Below are 24455 nucleotides of genomic sequence, written 5' to 3' on the forward strand. Positions count from 1 at the left end.
ATATTATTAATACTGAAGCATCAGTGTTAGAGCAGCATGTTACTGTTGTAGTTGCTGGAGGTGGAGCTAGTTTACACTACTTTATATACAGTTAGATAGTTTAGTTCAGTGGTTCCCAACATAGGGGTGGGGCCCCTCCAAAGGGTCAGCAGATAAATATGAGGGGTGGTGAGATGATTATTTGGAGAGGAAAGAAAAAAAAAAACATATTTCTGATACACAAATCTGCTTTCAGTTTCTGTTTTCACACTGTCTCTCTTTCGATTTCTCCTAAAATATTGGATTTGAACATTTATTGAAATTAAACCACATGAGAAGTTTAGAGGGAAACATCACTATTTGGTGGAGTTATTAACAACTCATAGACATCTGAAATGTGAGCCTGACTACACACTGCTTTTTGTAAGAGGTCAATGGACAAAGGTTACAGATTAAACCATTGGCTTAATCTTTAACAATCAATCAGTCTTTATCAACCAGTCTTTGTTTATATAGTCTCAAATCACATCAAAAGTAATCTCAAGGCACTTTTCACATAGAGCATGTTATGGAGAGCTTATTTGTCAATGGATAACCTCATCAGTGGAGAAAGTTCCCAGGAGTCTAGGATGTCTTAGGCTGAAAATGTTTATTGAAACTTGGCCGAGGAGAATCAAATATTATCAATACACCCGTCTGATGCATGATGCCACCACGATTCTGAGAAAACTGTCTTCTGTGAATAGTCTTTAATCCTTCACACATAGTACAGTACCACGAATAATCTTTTCACATTAATGGCCAGACTCGATGCATTGACAGTAATGTAATTTGCCTATTAGTTCATTATTCTAGAAACAAGGAAACACTTACCCGTCCGTGGCTTCAGGGTGTCAGATAGTCATATCCTCTGGCCTTGGCTGCCACAGCAACGCTGCACCACCGTTATCAAAGTGACTCCTGCTTTCTCCAAAACACCACAGAGAGTTGCCTTCACTGTCTCAAGGAGAGAGAAACAGAAACACTTTTTTTTCGTGCACTGTGGGACTGTTCTATGGTTCTGGAAATATTTGAAAAGAGGCTCAAAATAACTCTGCCATTATCTCCACAGTTATGTCTGTTAGGGGACAAAACACATGTGCCCACAAGGCCTTACTAAATTTGAGCTTCAACTGATGTTTACAGGTTTTGTTGTGGCTGTTAGGCTTATCCTACGTAATTGGAGGAGTCCACATAGGCCAGAGTTTACAGTATGGCGTAAACTTATGACAGAGACTGCGGCTTTTGAAAACATAATCGCCATGGTAAATAATAATTCAAACAAAATAAGCCAGACATGCCAGACTTTCATGGCTTTTATTACAACATCTTGAGAGAGGGTATAGGATCAGGAACAGATTATGTCTGTGTATGAGTATGTGCAAAGTATGTAAAGTGTATGAGTGTACAATAAACATAAGATACTGGGTGGGGTAAATGTGGAGCTGGCTTTTTCTTTGTCTACTTGTTGATTGTTTTTGTCTGTTTTTTCTGCAACTTTCTCAATGACTGAATTCATTATTGTACTTTTGTATTAAGCATGTTCTGTCCACAGTTAAAATGAATGAAACATTTAAATTACGGCTTTTACTGTGAACTCAAGGACCATGCTTTAGCTTAAATATGAAAAATTCCCAAACAGAGCAGATCTAGATTGTACTCTTTAAATATTGGCATTATATCCATTGTGTCAAATCTTCATCTGAAAAGTAACTAAAGCTGTGAAATAAATGTAGTGGAGTAGAAAGTACAATATTTCACTCTGAAATGTAGTGGAGTGGAAGTATAAAGTAGCATCAAATGGAAATATTCAAGTAACTATAAAACACCTCTGTGACCACAAATGTTGATTAATTGGTAAAAAACAAAAAAACTCCAGACACAGTAAATATTTAGCAATAGCACTTTATTGAACACAAACAACCCTAAGCCACAATACTGAATGACAAGACCAATTGGCTGCAGCAAACATTTTATAAAATAGATTCAGGTTTAATGTCACTAAATTGTTTTTTTTTCTTTTTCTTTTAACGTCAGAAAGACAGATGCAGGTTTTTCCAAAACAGTGAATGATCTTTTACATATTTAACATTTTTGTAACAAATTATCATTCACATGTTCACACAAAGGAATAACAAGGCAAAGTGCTTTCAGGATTGCATTGTCGAAGAAACAAAACAGAAAAATGAATGGCTTGAGGTTTAGGTGAGACAGCGGGGATGGGTGAAGGGGTGGTGGTGGGGAGGTGGGCTGGTCCTGTCCTAGAGTGGGCATGGGTTGGGGGGAGATGGAGAGTATGGTGGTGGGGGGAGGGCCCTGGTCAGAAAACCTCAAACCTTTCACCTTGTCCTGTACCCCTTGTAGTCAAACTGAAAGTAAAAACGTCGGGGCAGTGTGGAAAACGAGACGCCTATGTAGCAGATTTTGGTTCAGAGTGGACAGATGGATTCAAAAAGGCATACGGCTCGAGGGGCTCAAACTCGCCCTCGTACTGAATTACAAATCCACCTTACATCTTTTTTTTTTTTTATTACTTTTTTTTTTTGTATTATTCTCTTTGTGACAACCTGTGGTATCGAGAGTCCAAACTGCAGAGTAATCAATGGCTGACCCAGAATGAAGCTGTAAACGTTGAAATACTGTACACTATAGGGCTAGACAGGGAAGTATATGCACACGAGGAAACCAAAGTGATAGATGGTATATTTTTTAAAACGAAAAAAAAAAAAATAAAAAAAAAAAAAAAAAAGCCAATGTGTGGTTATTCATTTTCTAAACAGATGACACTCCTCTGACCATTCGCCACTGAATGTTAAAGGGGATAGACTATCATCATAATCTGCATCATAACATTGTCTGGCTTCACATTCCAGTGGTATTTTGTCGTATAAATGCTTCTCATAAATATTTTTTTTTTATTATCATCATCAACGTCAAATAGACATATACACATACAGCACAACCAAGCACACCTTTTTTTTCTTTTCTTTCAATGTATAACTACCATTGCTTTATGATAAATCTGTTGTTTTTTTTCTTTGTCAGAACAGTTGGAGAGACAAACAATACTCAAGGCTGCAAAACAAGGAGGTAGGAGAAATGCTACTGAAAAAACAGTAAGTGATGCTAACATGATCGTTTGCTTTAAATAAATCGTGAGATACACCAGACTTCGGCTCGACTTCTTTGAACCACGCTAGTACCCCCACAGTTGCTACTCCAGCCAGCGTTTTTTCTCCTTTTTTTTTCTCAGAGGAGCGGGCGTTGTTAACAACTGTAACGCTTGATTTGACCACTTTTTTCCCCTCGCCACATTAAGACACAAAATCTCAAATTAAAAAAAAAAAAAAAAAAAAAAAAAAAAGGTGTCATTGCTGTTTTCTTTTAGCTCATGACACTAACTGGGATAGCAGCTGTGGCGATTTACTAACTGAAGAAATCTTAGCGGACCATTCGGCTTTACAAAATTTTTTGAATCGTGTCTTTACCCCCCCCCCCCCCTTCTTTAAAAGTCTCCAGACTGGTCATATATCAAATTGGCTAAGTTCAACAGAGTAACTTCATTGGTCCTGTTGTCATCACAGGTCTTGAGACCACGCTGCTGGTGATGGCATTGACTCCTTTACACACAGTAGAATAGTATATTTGCAGATTTGTAAATGAGGTAATCAGCGTTAGGCTAAAATAGGGAACCCTGTCATTGACACACATGTCCACTTCATTCAACTAGCAAAGCGAAAAAAAAAAAAAAAAAAGATTTCCTCAATCAGCGGGACAGGACTGTGGAAAATGAAATCAACTTTGGAATGTTGGGTGGACGAGCCAACGTTATTTTTTTTTTTTTTAAAGGTTTTTATTTATTTTTTGTGAAGGTGCGCTGTGAAACTATTTGATTGTAACTCATCACATGCCCTGATTCAGAGTCCTTCCACTCATGATAAGGGCTCCTTTGTATTTCCCCAGATAAGCCACTCAAAGTAAAACAGGCAACTCATTATCTATCATAATTTTTTTTCTCTTCTTCTTTAATTTGCAATGAATTAAGGCTGCCTCAGCAGCAGATCAATGCCTGCTTTAAGTCCAGTTGTGAGAGGATTGTTAATAGCTTGTGAGTTGCAATGAGGTGGCAACATCTACAGTGAAGCGGACTAAACATAAAAACATGAAAGGGACTATCACTAATAAAATGTCATAGAACATGCAGTATACATCCTTTCCTACAGTAGGCTATTCCTAATAGCACATTCAAAGGGGGCTCCTAATGGGCAAATTCTCTGATATGGCTCTGCTTTAGAGTAATGAAGCTTAGTTTGAGACTACTTCCATCGTGGGCTCACGGAAGGAGCAAGTCGATAAGGTGCTCCGTCAGAAGATTGCTGCCTTACTTCACCTGCACAAATACTTTGTGTCATTCAGTTCGACGACAAACACCGCAGAGTGTTTGTGAACATTTCATTTGTTTTTCCTTCGTGTAAATATTACATTTATTTCCCCCCCAGACATATCCTCTGCTGGTGAAAACAAACGGCACTTTCAAGGGGAATGTTTCTCTAAAACCACAATCACAGGACCTCCAAGTAACAAATTCTGAAAACACATAGGCTATACAGTAGATATAAATCTCATGAGTTTAACTGTACAAGCTTTAGGCTACACGCTGAAAAGGGAGGGACACATAAGAACCCTTAATGCTTAACATTGAAAACAAATATAAGGCATTTCATAATTCCTTTTATCCGCATACATCACTGACAGCAGGTCTAAATATTTTTGAGAAAACATTTCATTCAAGGAGGAAGAGGATGCATATACATCTACACATGCAAATGAACATGTCTACCGGCTATAAACCAGAATTCAAGGAATTAGGTCTAAGTCCAAAACTACAATACCATCAAAAGTCCATCCATAAAGAAGAAGGAAAAACAAAAAGCACCTACTCATATCTATCAGTCAACTTGTGCACGGTCCATTCTCTGAGCAGGCAGCTTTTTAAAAAGTCGGATATTGATCACAGTTTTTTTTAAAGAATGGAATATCACACACTCCACTATCAAACACCACCTCTCTGAACGCAAACAAGAGGACCACTGAAATCCTTCATTTGCTACAGACGAGTGACTTTTGGTGTTCACAACAAAAAAGAAAAAAAAAAAAGAGCATATTAAATAATTCTTTTTTTTTTTTCAACTGAGGAAGCAATGATAAACAAAAGGTTATTGCACTTTTATCTTTTGTCTATTTCAAACGAGGTCAGCTTGAGAGAAGAAGATGATTCATGCCTTAATGTTGTAATAAGACAACAAAATGTTACGTCACTTCTATAAGTATGATCACACCGTTATTAACACTGCACACAGCTACTACTGCAACCCTACTTGTGGTCAGTCTACCCTAAAAATAATAATAACACAAAACAAATCTCCACAATCAAATTTTTTTTTTTTTCGCAACACAGTCACAACAAACAGCTTGCCTAAATGTAGTCACTTGATCTTGAACGCAGGTACCGCATCGTTTCACAACTCGGTTCGGATTGTGAAGTTTTACTAATCGTCGATGAATACCCAAAAAAAAAAAAAAAAATACAGTTTAGAAGAACAATCAGAAGAAGCTCTGAAATTACAACTTTCTACAGTTAATGTGTTACTGACAATCAAACCTCATGCTTTCTGCACTTAGAGGAGTCAGATGTTTTGTTTATTCCTCCTCACGTCTGCGCCTAAATTTGGTCTATAGGCTCCTTCGCTCTGTGGTGTTAGGAGAGCCAACTGAGCCCTGTGGTGCCTTCTTTGGATTTGTGCTTTCATACCATTGATCCTCGTTCCCTTCAAATGTTTGATGTGCCCTAAATCGCATCAGTAATGTGCAATTTATTCTGCCACCCTAAGGGAGCACTCAGTCACTGGAAATGCATCATGAAATCCAGATACAGAAGGAGGAGTTATTTAAGCTTTTCAAAAATAAAAATAAAAGAAAGAATAAGAAAGAAAATACTTGGATCACGTAGGGTTGAAATGATCATCTCAGAGGGAATATGAGCCTATCTACTGTAGTCGTTCAGTGTAATTTCTTTTTTCCCATTATAAGGCTTCTGGGAAATACAAATGGAAGACCGTACCTTTCGGTAGTAACAAATAAAAGGCACCATGCCACCACTGTGCTCGATATTACACAGGTCCTATTGGTGGGGGGAATTAATAACCAAGTGTTCAGGCAGGGAAGGCGGTCAAACTAGCATTAGTCATACAGTAAAATTGTATTGTTTTGACTTGCAGAGGTAAAGTTAAATAGCTACCTTCATTTCCCACCATGGATTAGACCGTACCCTTCATGACTGTATCTTATACGTACATATAAGATACAGTCATGTGTGCACGGTACGTACCTTATATGACTTGCACCAGGTAACAGACTCATCTGTTGCTTGTTGTAATGGAAAAACATGTTCAAACAAGGTAACTATGCTCTTCCGGACTTAAAAAAGGGACTTGTGCATGTTTAGGATCGACATGCATATTGAAAAGTCACTCACACACGCGCACACACACACACACACACACACACACACAAACAAACAATAAAGAGTAATCTACACGACTGGCATCAGGAAAACAAGAAGAAATCACAGGAGGATCAATGTCAGCGTCGTCACACAAAAGATCATTGATGAGGTAAAACTGCAGGTCCAATAAAAAGTACAAAGTGCAGTTGGCTGCCCCTTTGTCAGGTAGGAAACATGAGATATCCGCCGACAATAATCTACCACTTCAGCGTAGATACATTTCTGATTTAGGCTGGTTTAAGCAGAATTACACTACCCCACGACAAGATGGATCACAAGATTTTAACTCTTTGTTAGCATAGCTGTACAAGCATTTTTCATAAGAATTTCCTTTTCCGTCTGAATCTTTTTTTTTTTTTTTTTTGAGGTACACCACTTTAATTCCCCAGTGTCATTTGGCTCTGAATAGCAGAGAAGCCAAAGTTGATTGTTTACGAGTGAATTCTGAATTCATTCATTCACAGTGGCAAATATGGCGATATCCTAACCTCTCAGAACAATCTCTGCACCATGGCAACCTTGAGCTATGTGCTACCTCAATTGATTTGTGTGCTTCTCGACACCTTCAGATGTCTGTAAGAACAAAATTAGCCAAAGTTGTTTTATGTTATTTTTAAAATAAGCAATCTAACCAAGTAGCATAACTCTACAGGTGATGCGACTTTATCAACAGGTACTGCCAGGTTTCATTTCCTTTTTTTTTTCAGCTTTTAAGGCAAAAGGTTCAACAGTGGATCAGAGAGTTGAATTGAAATTTGCCATTTATCAGCGTTACTTCAAGTAAGAACCGAGACATCCATTGAGGCAAATCAATTCTATACTGTATACCATGCTTTTTTTTTTTTTTTTTGGACATCAAAAACTCATTATTTTATTCCTGGTAACACACACACACACACGCACGCACACACACTTTATAAACCATCTTGTTAAACAAACACACAACCTAGGGATTGCTTTGCCAATACCAAAGGGACTAGCTATGTTATTCAAAAAAAAGTCCAATTATAAAATAGACTTCTACCAACACCAATTTTTTAACAGAATACTTGCATTTTGAGTGATAATATTTCATGCAAATATTTATAGTTTTTTCCTTTGACTAATATAATTGGCGAGCAGACATGCAGCTCCTAACACAAAACTGTAATAATCCTGCCTACGTCTGAATAAGTTACTGACCAAGTAAAATGATTTATGTCTAAAGGCAAATAAAGGTTTCTATGGCACTAAATGGGTGTAGCTTAGGTGCATTTTTGTCAAATATAGGCTATTAACGAGTATGTGTGATCATATCTACTGTAGACCTTTGTCCCTCTTGTTTTACTGTGCTGTAAGGCAATCTCAATGAAATGGATGAACACGTGTGTTAATATTCATCTTTAACTCCTGTCCTCCGTTCACCTTGTAGGCTACACTCCACACAAATATATATAGATATATGTATAGAGAAAGAAGAGTGATATTTTACAACAGCAGGCCTATACTCCCGACACTAATGCCAAAAAAACCCTATCCAGCCTCTCAATGCAGGAAGACTACTACACATACTGTAGAATATGTAGAGAAGTAGGTTATTACATGCTACCTGTATAATCATATCTATGCAAGACAAATGAAGAGCAACAGTTTTAAGTCAGGAGAAAGCAAATTGTCCTGCTCCAAACTGACCCTACATTCAATTCAGTCAGAAAAATTCATGGCTCAGATTTGATGGTCAGACTGTAAACTGCTTGAACATATGCATAAATCCATTGCTGCTTTACTAAGAGGTTTGTTTTTTCCCCCACCTTGCCACACATTTTGGCAAACAGGCCTTAATTGTGACCAAAGATTATAACATCCAACCCGCATTTTAAAATCTTCCATTGGCATTTATTATGCTATGATTTTCTGAATTGGCCTAAAATGGATGGCAGTGCAATATTTGTGCTGCACACGATTACACACACTCGCTATTGCTACAATTGGACCTTTCATTGCTTTCGGTTTCTGACTAGAGATATATATATATATATATATCTCTATATGTATATGGTATATGCTCCACTTGTTTCATCGTCACTATGTCAAAAATTGTGATGTAGCTCCATGCACAATCGCTCAGTTATATCACTGGTATACACACACACACACACACACACACACATACATACACTCGCTCACACATAAAAAGCATGTATAAGAATACTGTGATACAACAAAAGGATTCAGTTACAACTTGTGTAGTTGAAAAAAGAGGGGATATGGCTCCATTTACTGGTAAGATAAGGACATCACAAGAGAGAGAGAAAAATCCCTGCCTGAACAGACTGGTCTGACAGCACCTACAGATGGCAGAATGAGTATGAAGAGTATTTTTAGGAGCCTGCCTGAGGTGTCTGTTGGATCACTGGACTGACTTTAAGTGACTTAGGCCAGAGTCTGTATTGTTAAACACAGTAGGCTGGGTAGTGTAACCTTGTCACTTTTGTTGGGCCGTCTTGCCCAGAAATAGATAAGACCCAAAAAAAAAAAAAGAAAAGTCAGTGGACACTGTCCCAAAGTGCTTAGAGACACTTGTTTTTGTTGTTGTTGTTTTAAATTAATGCATTGAGTACAATTTTTGTTGCAGCCTTTGCTTCGTCTCTTGCAACCCGACCTTCCTGTATTCAGCAGCAACACACATGCATGTAAACATAAGTACATACATTACATCTGCTCTATTTTGCACAGTTAGAACCTGAATGTACTAAAGTGCGTGCTTGACTATCTAATTAAGTGCTGTGGGATTCAGGTTTTAAAAAAGGAATTAAATTATGGAACATCCCATCCCCAAAAAAAACAACAAAAAACAAAAAAACAACAACAACAAAAAAAAAAAAGGTAGACATATTTATCCTGCTGAGATCTGATTGGATTATTAAATTCTGCCTGCTGCTCCAGCACAGATCCTGAGATTACAAAAAAATAATTAAAATGTACCTATCCCTAATATTAATAACTGTTCTCCTGAAAAGAAAATCAAAAATGGATCAAGAGAACAAAGGCTGGGGTCACCAATTAGCTCCATTTCAATTCAGTCAAGTTATGGAGGTCAATTGAAATGCAAACTCCGAATCTAACGACATCAAATCGGTGCTCTGTAACGGCATTCATGTCAGTTTTAGTATATCAAGTAAAATACAACAATGCGAAAGACTTTTTTTTTTGTAAAAAGGGGAGGTGGGGCATGGGCGTGGCAATTAACGACAAAGCCTAGTCTAGGTCCTCATCTCTCATCCAGTCAACTAATGTGTGCAATTGTGCCACTTCATTACCAGTGGATATGAAGTTTATCACGCCAATGAAAACAATCTGACTCAGTGTAATTTAACCATCGGCGGATGGTCAAAAAAAAACAAAAAACAAAAACACGACAAAATAGCATAGATATAACATCGAAAAGTCACAAACAGCTGTAGTGGTCCGATACAATCATCTTTAGTATGCTTAGTACCAGAAATGGGATGAGGAGACAACAAAATGAACACCAAAAAAGCACATATTTGGATTTCTGCTATTCCTGAAATCTAAACAACAGGTATTGGCCTAAGCAAAGATCCCTCTCCCTTTCCTCTTAGCCCTATTTATACTTCTGTAAGGGAAATCAAGTCCCTGGTCATTGATAGTGCCAAAACATATAAACAGGTATTATATGCTGGGCAATGCTTTTTTTTTTGTTTCTTTTTTATCTCCCCACTAGATACTAATGGTGCAACTGTGGTTCAATGCTGTTGCTTTCAAATAGGTGGAAACATAAATCAGTCTCAGGGCTCCTCATACTCTGCCATTACGCTATCCAACTGAAATGATGTGTTACGGAAGGCATGGGTCAAAAGGCATTTCATGAGATGCCATAAAGGCAATCCAGTGCATTTGTGTTGACACTGACAGTAAAATGCCCGGCACACACAGAGCCATTCGTTTAGTCTTTAGGTAATTATTTTTTTTCATGAAATATTAAAAAGAAGGGAAAAAAATAAAAATAAAACAAAAAACAAATTAAACACATTCCAGGGAAACAAAAGCCCTTGTGACAGTGATTGTCTATTCAATAACGTTAAACAAAAAAAAAGGCAAAAAAAAGAAAATATTGCTTGAAAACTGCCCAATAAAAATAGCAGACAATACTCTTTAGCTGTTCAAATTGATGACCACCGAGAAGTTGAAATATATATATTTGTATGTATATATAGCTATTAGATGTTTTAAGACTACTTCACCAGCTACGAATAATACTCCTTTAGTGAGAGCTTGTTAAAACCGCGATGCTGATGGCCAGTTCAACTTCAGAATTCAGAAACACAAAAAATAACATAAACGTGCCTAAAAAAACCAAAAAAACTGGATTGCTCCATTTTTTTTTTGATAATTAGGCCACTCTAATTCTGAAATCTTCTCCAAAAAAAGAAAGAAAGAAAGCTAAAGAAAAACCACTATTAAAGAGATGGGAAATAAATTGAAATGGCTTGTTCATTTATGTGCTCAGATATATGATGCTTTGATGAGGTGTTGTTGGCAGATATTACTAGTAAAGCCTTCATCTAGAAATAAACAAGGCCTCAGTCAGTCACTATCCTACAGTAGTTCTCTAGTCCTACAAAAAGAGAACATTAGGCCTACGGACCCTGGGTGAAGATGAAGCAGCTGCTAAACGAGTTGACGAGGTATATCAAGATCTATTGTCTTTCTCTATACAGTACAGTTCATCTCAAATAAATAATTTATAGCCATAGTAGTGTTGATCAACTTTGGTCATAACTTATATGCTTAGAAACATTCTAGCTTAACAAACACTTATTTAGCATCTTTAAAACAATTAAGTCAGCATTAAGAACAAATTGATGTTACAACGCTGACCGGCGCATGGCCCTCCTTTGGAAGGAGACACGCTAATGTATTCAGCAGCATAATCCAAATTATCTTAAAATGCCAAACAATTCTAGGCCATACATTTAAAGTACACTATGGAATTAACATCTTTGTGACCCTTTTCCAAATTTTCGGATTGTACTGTAGTACACAAGCATTGCACTCTTAAGCAAAAAAATTTAGATTTTTTTTTTCTTTCCCTTGTGTGGTTCCTTCATAAAAATCTAGGCTAACGGACATTTAAAAAACAAAAAGAAAAAAAAAAAAAGAGAAAAAAAAAATCTCAACAAACAAAGAAACTCTTTGATCATTCTTTTGGGAAGGCTGTTCCTCTACAAGGTCACCACAACTGATTAAACATGATATGACATTTATATTGAATGATATGAAGAGAAAAAGACAAGTCGAGGATACAGAGATTTCCATGCTCTTAGACGTCGGTTATATAATTATGTTCGACATGGTTTTAAAGGGTTAAATGATTTTTAGAGATGGCCAGATTGCTAGTGTTTGTTTTCGGATGCCACACTTCATCTGAGTGACCTTGTAGAGCAGTCAGCCTCAATGTATTAAGCACTACTAGGAGATGGAGGAATGGGATCTAATTGCATATTAGGTTTGACTGCACCTCAAGAGAAGACCAAACACTCACGCACACACAGACGCACAAACACATACATACACAGAGAACAGACATGTGGGCGGGTGCTCTCCTGGTCCTCTGGGCCATGTTAAAGGGAGTCGCCCCCTGGTGGTGATGATGGTGATAGCAGCTGACTGAGCGGGGGGGGGGGGCCCACAAAAGACCTCACTCAGACAGACACCCGTCCAGGCCAACCGGTGCACCGTGACGGTCTTTGACGTAGCCGTTGTGGAGGCCGTTGCTGGGCAAGGGGGCGCAGGCGGCGGTGATGCCGCAGTGCTTCAGCAAGTTGAGACCCGGGGAGGGGGAGACGGTGGGAGAGGAGCAGGAGCAGGAGGAAGGGTCCCGCTGGGGGAAAGGCTTCATGGTAGAGAGGATCAGAGCCAGGCAGTCAGCCACGTCTTTGTTGGGAGCACAGGCCAGAGCTGGAGTGTGGCCTGGTGGACGGGAGAATTCACATTAGCACAAAGATAAAGCTTCAAAGCCACGTGAAAATTACAACTTTTAAATTATCATTCGTTTTCACTTGTTTAACCCATTTACCACAAATAAAACTCCAAAATCTGAGAGGTGAGTCAGCCACCACACTAACTCAAAGATTAGATAGCAATAAAAATATGGTTGTTTCTTTGATACAACTGTTGTTTGGTAGTCGTCTTCAAAGAGTTGTAACAAGCACAAGAACACACATGACTTAACATTTAATCTGTGCTTTCAAATTTACTCCCACACAATATTAACTTGAAAGCTCACATGGCTTTTATTTGTAATTGATCATTTATCCCCACGAGTTTCAGGTCTTAACAAGTTCAATTTCACAGCAAATGGATGTGTAGAAGGTAGGAAAATATATTCAACATCTAAAACTACATTATGAAGTGTTGTGGGGAATGGTTAGCAGATAATGCGTATGAACAGAGCTCAGAGTTAACTCACCTTCCTCATCCACAGCCAGCACAGTGGCTCCTCTACTCAGCAGTGCCTGCACCACCGTAGCCAGGCCATTACGTGCTGCAAGATGGAGCGGCCTGGAGGAGGGAACAAGGGGAGAGTCTGAGACACAGCTGGCAAAGTATTTTTACAACTAATGTGCTACTATAACATTAGACCATGTGGAGAATAACCTAATATCCAGCTGATAAGTAGTGGCCAGATACAAATCAATAGGCCTTTATCACGGCACAGAGATTTTGATTGGTCATAGTAAAAAAAGCATTAACGATGGCTTTGTTCAGGTTCAGCCATCATTTATTTTTAATGTAACCTGTGCTTTTCATACTGTGACATGTCAAAAAGTCTTCTGTGAAAAAGCAAAAAAGGCCAAGTGTTTTTTGTGTGTGAATAAACATTTGACTCCAATAAAGTCAAAGAGTGCATGATTAAAACAGATTTAAAACATACATTATTACTAACATTAACCGCCCAAAAAGATACTAGAACTTGCTTTGCAGTATTTCAAGACTGTTGGCCTCAAAGGCTTTTGTAAAAAAAATGTAGCCTCACGATTCTCTAAAAAACAACCCCAGATAAAACAATATGCTCTTTGTCCTCTTATTTGTTTTTTGCTTAGAAATGTACTAGATTCTCACATTTGCAGAGCACTGTTGGTGGCATTTATAAGAGTGGGACTGTGAATCTCTCCCAGAATCAGCAGGGCACACATCTCATGAGCCTGCGGGATGAAAAACAAAGTCAGTAAAGAAATACAATTGTTTTTTTTAGTTTAACATATAATAAATTATTACAGAGAAACCATATTTGCTTAGGTGCAGATGTGCTTTATGATACTGTGAATGATTATGATGTGTACCTTGCTGCAGGCCAGGTGCAGGGCAGTGTTCCTGTTCTCATCCAGCAGTGTCAGGTCAGCCTTGGCCCGGTGAAGAAGGATGGCTGAACAACACAAAACACAAAAATACATTTATTTCCTGAGACTAAACATGTTCCTATTTGGCCATTACAGTCAGATGGGATGCAAAACAGACCTATTCAAGACTAGTGTGAGACATGCAGCTCTGTATTCTGAAGAAAAACAAGTTGCTCTGAAGAATCTCTGAGAAATAACACATTGAAATGATATAACAAAACCAGAGAGAACACTCAATCAATGTATTTGATTCAACATTGATCGATCACCCTGAGCAGACTTACCCACTGTGCCACTGTGTCCCTTATCAGCAGCTACCATCAGAGCAGAGCGTCCGGTTATGTCCACTGCATTGATCTCTGTCCCGTGGCGAAGCACCAGCTGAAGTCCTGCAACATCCTCAGCAAATGCAGCAGCATGCAGTGGGGTCCTACAGGCACAGACCGAGACAGTCCAACCAATTATTGTTTGATCGGTGTTACGGCTATAAAAGAAAAGGTCTGTGGGACCTTTACAATGAGAACAGCTGACAAAACAGAAAACAGGAGGACGAACAGATGCAGGTAACAAATCTGACATTAAAAGTGTTCTGCAGTCTCACCTTCCTTTGGCATCTCTGGTGTTAATCATGTGGACCCCAGCAGATTCAAGCAGCCTCTCTGCACCACCGCTGTGGCCATTCATCCTACAAGCAAAAACAGCAGAGCTTGTTAATGAAATGATGGCTTTATCTAAACCTACAGAAGGTTTTTTAAAAGTTTTTTTTTTCTTTGAGTAAAAGGTAAGTAGTTGTGACACACAAGACGAGAAGTTAATACTCACAGAGCACAGTGCAGGGGGGTGAAAGGGTTTCCCTCTTCATGGATAAATGTTTTAAATTCAAGTAAAACCTCCAAACAGTCTTCATGCCCTGAGAACAAACACACTCAGCATTATAAACAACAGATGTTACAGTGATTAATTACAACATTTATGCTCGGGGATCAGGCAATTTCCAGTCAATCAAACTGAGCAAACCTTTGTAAGCAGCCCAGTGTAATGGGGTGTATTGTTTGTTGTCCAGCAGTTTATCTTGTGGGTCTGTTGCCATGGCGGCCTGCACCAGACTGGCCAGGATCTCCGTGTGGCCTCTGGATGCTGCGTAGTGCAGCGGTGTCCTACCCTGGATGTCCCGACACAGTGCAGAAGCTTTGTGCTCCAGCAGGGCTGTCACACAGTCGTCATGGCCCAACACCGCCTAAAAAAAACACCAGCAAGGAGCGATGAGACCATTTCAATTTACACTAATTTAAACAACTAAAACTTTGTGTTTTTGAAAAAATACGATCACAAATTCTTTACTATAGATAGTTACATATTTTGCTCCTGGATCAAACCAGTATTAATTAGATCTGCAATACTTTCCTGGAAAAGGACTGAGTCTATTCCTAGATCAAGAATGAATCACCCCTGGACCTCTTTTTTTTTTTTTTTTTTTCCTGCGTTCTGTATTTGTTTTCGGTTTTGCTCTTTTTAGTTTCTGTACTTAAAGCTTCAATAATGTCTATAAATAAAAAGTTAAAAAAAGAAGAAAGAATGTTATTTAATAGATGCTGAATCTTAATTGAGATTTCTTCAAATCTAAGATCACGATAAAACTGGCCACCAATTACACCTGGGCCCTGTTCCATAAAGCAAGATTACCAAATAAACCAGTCTTATTTTGTTTCCAGCTAATCCGGATCCACTGGAAAATGAGCCAGACTAACGAAATAAGCCTGGCTTATTTGGTAATCCTGCTTTATGGAAAAGGGCCCCGATCTTTGTTGATTTGAACATTAAGACTCCGGAGCAGATGGCACTATTAGGGATATTAATATTAGATTTTTATTGATAACTGATATTTTCCAACTTCTTTGGACCGTTTGCTGATTTACGCACACATTTCTTTGCATATTTTTTGTAAGTGACAGTGGTTTAGCCTAACCTGGCTAGGATCTCTTAAGGTACACAGACTTTTTAGGTGTACCAGCTATGACAGTCTCAGCTGCTCCTAAATAGAGAATGGAGAAATGTCTGGCTGTTGAGTCTCCTGAGTGTTACTGCTGTGGTGGTCGTAAGAAAATGATTTATGTGTGCATAAAATATATATACATTTGCTTTGAGGCATTACAATCATACTCTCCCCTAATATATAAAGGCACCTGACGTTTCTAGAAATCTAAAATTCTACCAAAAACTCTTCAATCCCACTAGTGAAAATAAGCTGGGGTTGTGTGGGCTACATACAGTGTTTCCCCTATAATTATATAAGCCTGGCGAGCTGCCAGGCCGATGAGATCCTGTCAAAAAAAAAAGAAGGAAAAAAAAGAAGAAAAACAAGAGTGGGGGCGGTGGGCAAGTCACGTAAACGGTACATGCCTGAACATCGTGTATCACTGGTAAAAGCTTTATACATATACAAACATCTTCAGAAGCGTTATGTGTTTTGGAAACAAGTGCTGTGGACCAATTAAGTTCAAATAAAACTCTTTGGCCTCAATCAGCAAAGGTATGTTTGGTTAAAAAAGGAGCAGCATTTCATGAAAAGAACACCTTCAAACTGTTAAACATGGGGGTGGATCTATCCTGCTTTTCGGTTGTGTTGCAGCCAGTGGCACAAGAAGCGTTGCAAGGATAGAGGGACGAATGGATTTAACTAAATACCAGAAAATTCTGGATGCAAACATCAGAGGATCTGTAAAAAAGCTGAAGCTGAAAAGAGGACAGCTTCTACCTCAGGATGATTGTCCTAAACATACTTCAACATCCATCATGCTCTATCTCAAGAGACACATGCTGAGAGTTAAGGAATGACCCTCACCATCACCTGATTTTAACATAACTGAAAATCTGAAAAGCCAGAATACAAGAATTGAAAGACTTTTATCCGTCTGCATAAAGCGTTTGCAAGCTGTGATACAGAAGGTGTTGATAAGTACTGACTACGTAGGCTGCCCAATCATGTGCTGATCCCTTTTTGTTAAATCTATGACATAAAAAGTAACTCCATTAATGTTTGCTGAAAAATGTGGCGTTTTATGTTCCTTGTCAGGGTTATAGTTGTGGTATTGCTCCCCAGCCATCCACATGAATTAGAACGACTTTTAAAACTATGTATTTATAGTTATAGTTAAAGTAAGTAAATTGGGGTTTTTCATACAACACACTTCTGCTTCACTTTAGTAACATTATTGTTACCTGTCTGAGCATCCTGAGGATTAACATTGTAAATGTTGTCATCACTGACACTGTTTGAGTTTTTTGGGTCCTGCTGTTTTTTTCCTGTGCACGATGATGTAGATGTAAGTTTCAGCCAGCATTCAGCACCGGTGCACACACTGGCTGAACATTAAAATACATCACTGTAATTGTGAGCAGGAATTATAAGTGTTAGATTTGCAGGAATCGATTAAACTATGCGCAATGCTCACAATCCTACACTGAAATTCAGGCCCTGCATGTGTTTACAACGTTATTTGTCAAGTGCCAGAACTTTTGCATACAGCTGTATTAGTCAAAGTGACCAAACCACAACTGTTACTTTCACACTTTAACTACATCAAGCTGATAATACTTTTAAGCTCTTTTGCTTGAATGCAGGACTTTTACTTGTAATGGACTACTTTCACATTGCAGTATCGGTACTTTTACTTCAGTCGATGATCTGAATACTTCTTCCACCTCTACATTAAAGCTGGATAAGATCCAGAGACAGTCAGTGCTGCAGCTCCTCCACGCTGCACCAGTCAGTGCTGCTGCTGCCTGTTTCTATCATGGAGAACTAAAGCTCTAACCCATCACTACAACAATAACACTGAGAATAGATTTAGCACAGAATCTTTCTCAGGACATTATGCAGGAAAAGCACAGAGAAATATAAGCCTTATAGATTAATCTTGCAGTTTAACTACATGCATTAAACCCTTTTTCCTCTTCGCCTTGCAGCCACATCCTCAAGCATGAGTCCAGCAGCACAAAGCTAGCCAGCTAATCAGAAAGGCACTGCTTGGTGACGCATATAAATAACACAGGAGTAAAAATCCTCTTGGTGCCTCCATTTCACTGCTTTTTAAATGGCAGACTTGGTGATAACATGCAGCAGGAAGCGTGTTTACCGGACAAGCAGTCTGACAGTTCATTGAGCATTTAGTCAGTGGTTTGCATCACAAGCGTATAATTAAAGCACCATCTTATTGGCATGTCATATTGACAGAAATGTTCATTCTGATATAACTGATATTTAATTTTAAAGACTTAATCTCCTGACACCGATGACGTGCAGATATCATTTTTGTGCCTAAAATTAATTTTTTTAATTACAAAAAATAAGAAAAAAAGGTGAGTTTTAATCCTCATTTCATTCGCCTCTTAATTTTTTACTCCTTTAATGACACAGCTTTACAATGGAGGAGGATTTTAAAACGGGTACCTATGAGTGAGAACAAAGGTTAAAATATTGCATCACGTGCATATAATTAAAGCACCATTTTATTGGCTTGTCATATCCAAAATCTATCATATTATGATAGATATAATATCAATATACTGCCCAGCCCTAAGTGCTTGTGTGACTTCCACTGAATAATCTAACAATTGCACTTTACCCATCAATTAGTCTAGAATGGATTTTGTCCTGCTGCTAATAACCCTTGTATTAAAGCTGGAGCCACAGTACAGTGCAGTGGTGTGTTGGACCTACCCCTCTGTGCAAAGATGTGCTGCTCCTCTTGTCCTTTGAATCTGGCAAGGCACCCTTCTCCAACAGGTAGTGAACACAGTCAGTGTGACCTCCCAGAACAGCTAACATTAGAGGGGTCCTGAGGGGCACAGAAGTAACAATAAAGAAGTGTTCTATCCCCTCCACTGTGGGCTCATTGATCAAAACAGCTGAATATACAAAGAGAAGCCATTTCCCTGCAGAATAAACAACTTGTCGTAGTGACACAAAGAGAACCACTCACTGGCCAAATTTGTCTGCGACGTTGGTGAGATCCCCCTCCTCCCCGTAGTCAATCATCATGCGCAGGCAGTCAGAGTGACCATTGGCAGCTGTTATGAAACAAGGATTCCTTTTAAAATATGCATTTATCTATATCATGTTATTTACTCTATCTGGGTGGTATGCTATGAAATCTTCCAGCGGGGGTGAGCAGCATACCTGCAACATGAATTGGAGTCCACATGAGACGGTTGTCGTTGAGGAGACAGGAGGCCCCCTGAGCCAACAGCACCTCCACACAGCGGGCGTAGCCTTTCTGGGCGGCCAAGTAGAGCACAGAACGGCCTGCAGCGTCCTGCATATCCACATAAGCTGCAGTTTCTGTCAGCACACGCAGAGCCTGCCAGTGACCCTTATCAGCCTGAGGGAGCAGAGGAAGAGAGTCACAACTTTGCATTGGGTCAAGATTAAGAGGCTGATTAGAAACGCTGACAAAGCAGATAGTTGTTAAAAATGTGAAACATTTACAGCAAGATGCAGAGGACTGACTGGTATACTGCTCTCTATGTCTCCTAGTGCATTAAAGGACATCTCCAGGAGCTGCAAAACACGAACCACAATGATGGATTTAGCGTTTAGATTTGGTGTTCTTAAAACAAAACTACACATATTAATATCAATTAACAAATCCTTTACAAGATGTGTGAAGTGTGACATTTGTGACACATGATGTTAGTGATTTAAGAGAGTAACGTACCAGCTCCAGGTTTTGTTTGTTGCCATGGTAAGCTGCATAGTGAACAGCACTGTAACCCTTTGAGTTGACCATCGATGGATCAGCACCATTGTCCAAAAGATGCTCCAAGCAGCTGTTGTTAGAAGACAACACATGGATGCAGAGAAAATAAGAAGGAGGAAAATGGCAATTAATTTGTTTTTCCGCAAGCAAACATTGTTTCAGTTCATTGAATCATAAGCCTTAATCACATTACAGCCATGGAAAAACTCACAAGTATGACTCCTTGGCCTCATCCTCATCATTCTGATGGTTCCCAGAAAAATGACGATCAACTCTAAAAAAAGGAGAGAAATTACTGGGTGTGATTTCGTTATGGAGACAAATATTTAGAGCATTTATGCATTCATGAAACTCTTTTTTTTTTTTTACATTTTGTGAACTAAACAGGCTAGAGAATTGAGAAATACACAGCAGGAGGGTAAAGAAACCCAAATTTCAAAATCCACTGACCAATCTGACAGTTTTACAAGTCAATCAGTGTTGTGTAACAATGGTTGACTTTCTGCCAGAGTTGGAACAGTCTTTAACTTCGAACATTTGGTGGCTTGTGTTCCTTCTCCCGTTTCTGGGAGAGAACACATAAAGAGAGATTTTTTCCCAACCTGCTGAAGGCTTGGGAGGCGGCAGAGTAGTGCAGGGGAGTACAGCCTGTCTGGTCAGGCTCGTTGACCTCAGCGCCAGCGCTCACCAGGGTCACAGTGCACTGGTACCTCCCATTAGCAGCCGCATAGTGCAACGGAGTCCTAAGGCGAGGAAGGAGAGAATACAGTTAACCTTTAATTCAGCTGCACAGACATGTTGTTACAGCATCAGTAAAAAACAAAACAAAGGTGACACTCACCTTCCCATTATGTCCCTCTTATTCAAGTCGGTACCGCTACTTAAGAGCAAGTTCAGACATTCAACATTTCTGTGAAAAAAAGATGACCAGGGAGAGGAAATTAAGTTGGAGCAACAGATGCCATGTGACAGCAGAATATTTTAAGCAAATGCAAAGCAGATTCTGTATCCTACCCTCCAGAGGCAGCAGCGTGTAGACAGGTCCTCCCAAAGTTGTCAGGGGTGTTTATGTCAAACCCAGCAGATAGTACATGCTCCTTACTCATGGATGAAACTATACTATACAGCTGACCTGTAGGGTAATGAAAAAAGAGGAGGTGAGGGTAACAGCTTTGCCCAAGTGTAAATACAGATATGGAGGACAGAGTTAATCAGAGACAAACCTGAGGAGAGTAACTTGCGACAACAGTCTGAAAACCCGTACAGCACAGCTAAGTGCAAGGGGAACATTCCGTGGATCCCACGTCTGGAAAACCAAAATGAGGGCATTAGAGGTCGATATCACAAATGTATCCCCACTTAAACCAAACAGCCTCACAGCATTAACTAAAACCAATTGAAGGCTTTTTGATACCTGGCTGTGTCTGCTCCGTTGGTCATCAGAGTGCTGATCAGAAGTTCATGGCCGTACTTAGCAGCAACGTGGAGAGGAGTATTGCCATACTTATCCACACAATCAATTTCCCCACCTGATGGAAAGTGAAGAAGAGGGAGTGAATCAAAGAGCCTTTACGAGAAGAGAAAATCCTGCACCATCAAATTGTTAGTGATCAGTGAGACAGCACAGTCATGGTTACCGTTTTGGATGAGGATCTGAGAGCGTGTGAAGCGTCCGTGAATGGCTGCCATGTGCAGGGGGCTCTTCCCTTCTTTGCTCTAGATAAAGGTAAAAGAAAAACAAAATATACCATCAGAATAATTCATTTTAAGTGTAGTTCAGAGATCATAAAAATACTGCTACAACCACAATATGTTTAGTTCAAATATCAACAATCTTTCTCCAGAATAATGTACTCTACCTTTAACTATCACCAGATTTCTTGATTATTAATAACAGGAACAGAGAAAGGAAGTAAAACTATAATAAAAATGCTCCAGCTCATTAAATACCTGCTGGTTGACATCTGCCCCATTGTTGACCAGCAACTCCAGACAGAGGGCACCGTTGGTAGAGACGGCGGCCAGGTGCAGAGGGGTGTAGCCGCACTTGTTGGGCTGGTTAACGTTAGCTCCGTGGTTCACCAGCTCGGTAGCAACAGCCTCCTGTCCCATGTAGCAAGCCACATGGAGCGCAGTGTTTCCAAAGCCATTGGGCTCATCAATCTGACAGGGCAAAAGACAAACATGACGTAAGAATCAGACTGTGCCCGGAGCCTGAAAGGAAGGATTCTCAGAGATCAGAGGTCAGCTGCTGCCCATAATCAAAGACTAATTGTTAGTCCCTATGACATTTAATGAAAACAGACAAGGGGGGGGGGGGGGCGCTGATATGGTTAGTTAAAAAATCTTCTGTTAATGAACTCACCTCAGTCCCCGTCCTCAGTAGGTACTTTACAATTTCGAGGTGACCACTTGCAGAAGCAGCGTGGAGAGGTGTGTAGCCCTGCTTATCCTTGCAGCACTTGTCTGCACTGCGAGACACCAGCAACTTCACAACCTCCACATACCCTACAGGACGCAACACAAAACAAAATAAACGTGTCAGTGTTATCTCTAGAACGAATTGTATTTATTTCGACATATTCAATCCAATAACATCCACAAGCAGAGAGGTTTAAATAAATGAAACACAACCCTTGGTTCTATTTGGTTATTGTGGTGTCTTTCGCCCACTGACTGTGACACAAGGACTTCTCCATGTTATTGCTTTTTGTTTAAGTAAAACCCGCTGTGAACAATAGGAGCTTTTACTGCTATCTGACAATGGGAATTTGTGTTGTGCAGCACTGGCAAGAGAATGAAACTCGCTTACCCAAGTAAGCAGCACAATGGATAGGCTGTCTCTCCCTCTTATCGATGGCACTCAGGTTGGCCCCTTTGTTCAGCAGCAGCTTCACCATCTATAAGACACATGAAATAAAACTCATCATTTCAGGAATCTAAAAAAGAAAAAAGGAAGCAATAAAAAGAATAGATGAGCGATTGTGCCATGTCTCACCTCCTGGAACCCACTCTGAGCTGCGTGGTGCAGCGCAGTTCTGCCGGTGCGATCTGCCATGTTCAGGTTGCTCAGCTGGGTTAGCAGGGCCTCTGCACAGCGTGTGGCACGGTTGGCGGCAGCCACATGTAGTGGTGTCTGCCAGAACTTGTCTCGTGCATTTGCCTCTGCTCCGCGCCTCAGCAGCAGACCCACTGCCCTCTGGGGAGAGGGAAGCAATAGCAAGAGCTTAAAGCATATATCATATCTGTGGTTTGCTGCATTTCTCATTGCAGTCAGCACAATATTATGGTGCATGAATCTAAATGAGATCTATAATCATTGTGGAGGAATACATAATAGAATTAGAGAGTCATCAGACAGAGAGATAATTAGACTAAGAAATGACAGAAGAGGAAGAGTTTATTGCTCACTTCATTCCTAGAGGCAGCTGCCCTGTGCAACGGGGTCAACCATACATGGTCTTTAGCATTTACACTGGCACCTGGAAGACAAAAAATAAATTAAATCAACCATTATTGAAAATGAATCTTGCAGGTGAAAGGGCAATGCTTCTGAACTGGTCATGCAGGGGGATATCCGCTGGTGTAGTGACAAAGATTTAAGTAAGCACCACATTTCTTTAACAAAGTAGAGGTTAAATTCTAAGCCAGGGGTCAGGCATGCATGCAGCTCACTCACCTGATTCAATGAGGAGGTCCATTATATGGACATCACCCACACAGGCAGCAGCATGAAGTGGCGTACGGCGCTCTTGGTCCTGTGGGGATTAAAACATAACAGTGCTTTAAATTTCCATGTTTAACTGATAAGTACCTGGGGCCCCAAATCCTCCATGATCTGGCCCCCATTTTGCATTTAAATCTAAACGTACATCATGCATACATACGTACCAGTGCATTGACATCCTCCTTATTGTGCAATAATAGTTGAACTTCTTCAGCATTACGATTGAAGATGGCCTGGACCAGAGGAGGCTGCAACACAGAAAATACCTGCTCAGTAAACGCTGCATTAAATCACGTTAAAGCTGATCCTGCAGCGACCATCATCGCTACGTCTGACTCCTGAGCGCATCATTATCCCTCATTACGACGATTAGCTACACGGTGAAATGGTTAAAACAATAAATCAGCATGCTAATTGTTATATCTGAGTTTACTGTAAATAAACCGAGTGCAGTGCTTGTTTTCCCTCCAGTAAATACACGGAGCCCTGGCTGAGGCCTGCAGCACAGGCCGTTGTCTTACGTCAGCTAGCTCAGCGGCGGTGGCTAACATTAGCTGGCCGTGACCCAGAACTGGGCCTGCACCGTAATAATGAACACCGAGGATCACTAGCTGTACGGGAGGTCTATCATTATGATGCATGATATGTAATTAAAAAATAACATGCACGGATAATCGGGTTAAACCCGAAAACAAGCAGTTCGGCGGTGAAGACGTAGTACGCTGCGCACAAGAGCAGGAATGTTCCCAGCAATTAGACTGCGCCACAAACACGGAGCGCTTTCCTTCCAGCGTACCTGGTCTACAATGTTGAGTACTCCCATCTCCCAAACTCAGCCAGGACGGAGCTCCTTCATGAGGATGAAACTTCGAGGTATATTGCGGTGCGCTACTGTGTCCACTTTTTTTCTCTCCTCAGACTGCACCCATAGCTGGCTGCAAACTGTCAGAAATGCGGTCTTGATCTGTCACTGTTGTTGTCTG

General features: G+C 39.9%; 1 protein-coding gene across 1 annotated transcript; it reads right to left on the reverse strand.

The window, feature by feature from the left end:
• Positions 1-11804: 11804 nt before the first annotated feature.
• ankrd52a (ankyrin repeat domain 52a) lies at positions 11805-24455 on the reverse strand. Its single transcript, XM_062426685.1, has 28 exons — positions 24269-24455; positions 23637-23720; positions 23425-23503; positions 23157-23227; positions 22744-22944; positions 22558-22645; positions 22111-22253; positions 21696-21908; positions 21383-21461; positions 21160-21274; positions 20969-21051; positions 20760-20877; positions 20587-20655; positions 20348-20488; positions 19957-20019; positions 19704-19815; positions 19475-19546; positions 19166-19367; positions 18969-19056; positions 18707-18824; positions 15004-15223; positions 14809-14896; positions 14588-14671; positions 14271-14416; positions 13930-14012; positions 13709-13791; positions 13056-13147; positions 11805-12556 (listed from the first exon to the last, which is right to left on the reverse strand). Exons 1-28 carry the CDS (start codon positions 24293-24295, stop codon positions 12285-12287), a joined length of 3234 nt encoding a protein of 1077 aa, XP_062282669.1. The 5' UTR covers positions 24296-24455; the 3' UTR covers positions 11805-12284.

Source organism: Scomber scombrus, chromosome 10 (genome assembly GCF_963691925.1).
Source record: "Scomber scombrus chromosome 10, fScoSco1.1, whole genome shotgun sequence".
In the NCBI taxonomy this organism is placed as follows: Eukaryota; Metazoa; Chordata; class Actinopteri; order Scombriformes; family Scombridae; genus Scomber; species Scomber scombrus.

What these genes read in the sequence shown, in the direction of transcription:
- ankrd52a (XM_062426685.1), bottom strand. Translation starts at nt 24,295, where the DNA reads ATGGGAGTACTCAACATTGTAGACCAG. An exon ending in GACTCCAATTCATGTTGCAG is followed by an intron (nt 19,057 to 19,165) that starts GTATGCTGCTCA and finishes GTTTCATAACAG; the next exon opens with CTGCCAATGGTCACTCTGAC. An exon ending in GTCGCAGACAAATTTGGCCA is followed by an intron (nt 18,825 to 18,968) that starts GTGAGTGGTTCT and finishes TGTGCCCCTCAG; the next exon opens with GACCCCTCTAATGTTAGCTG.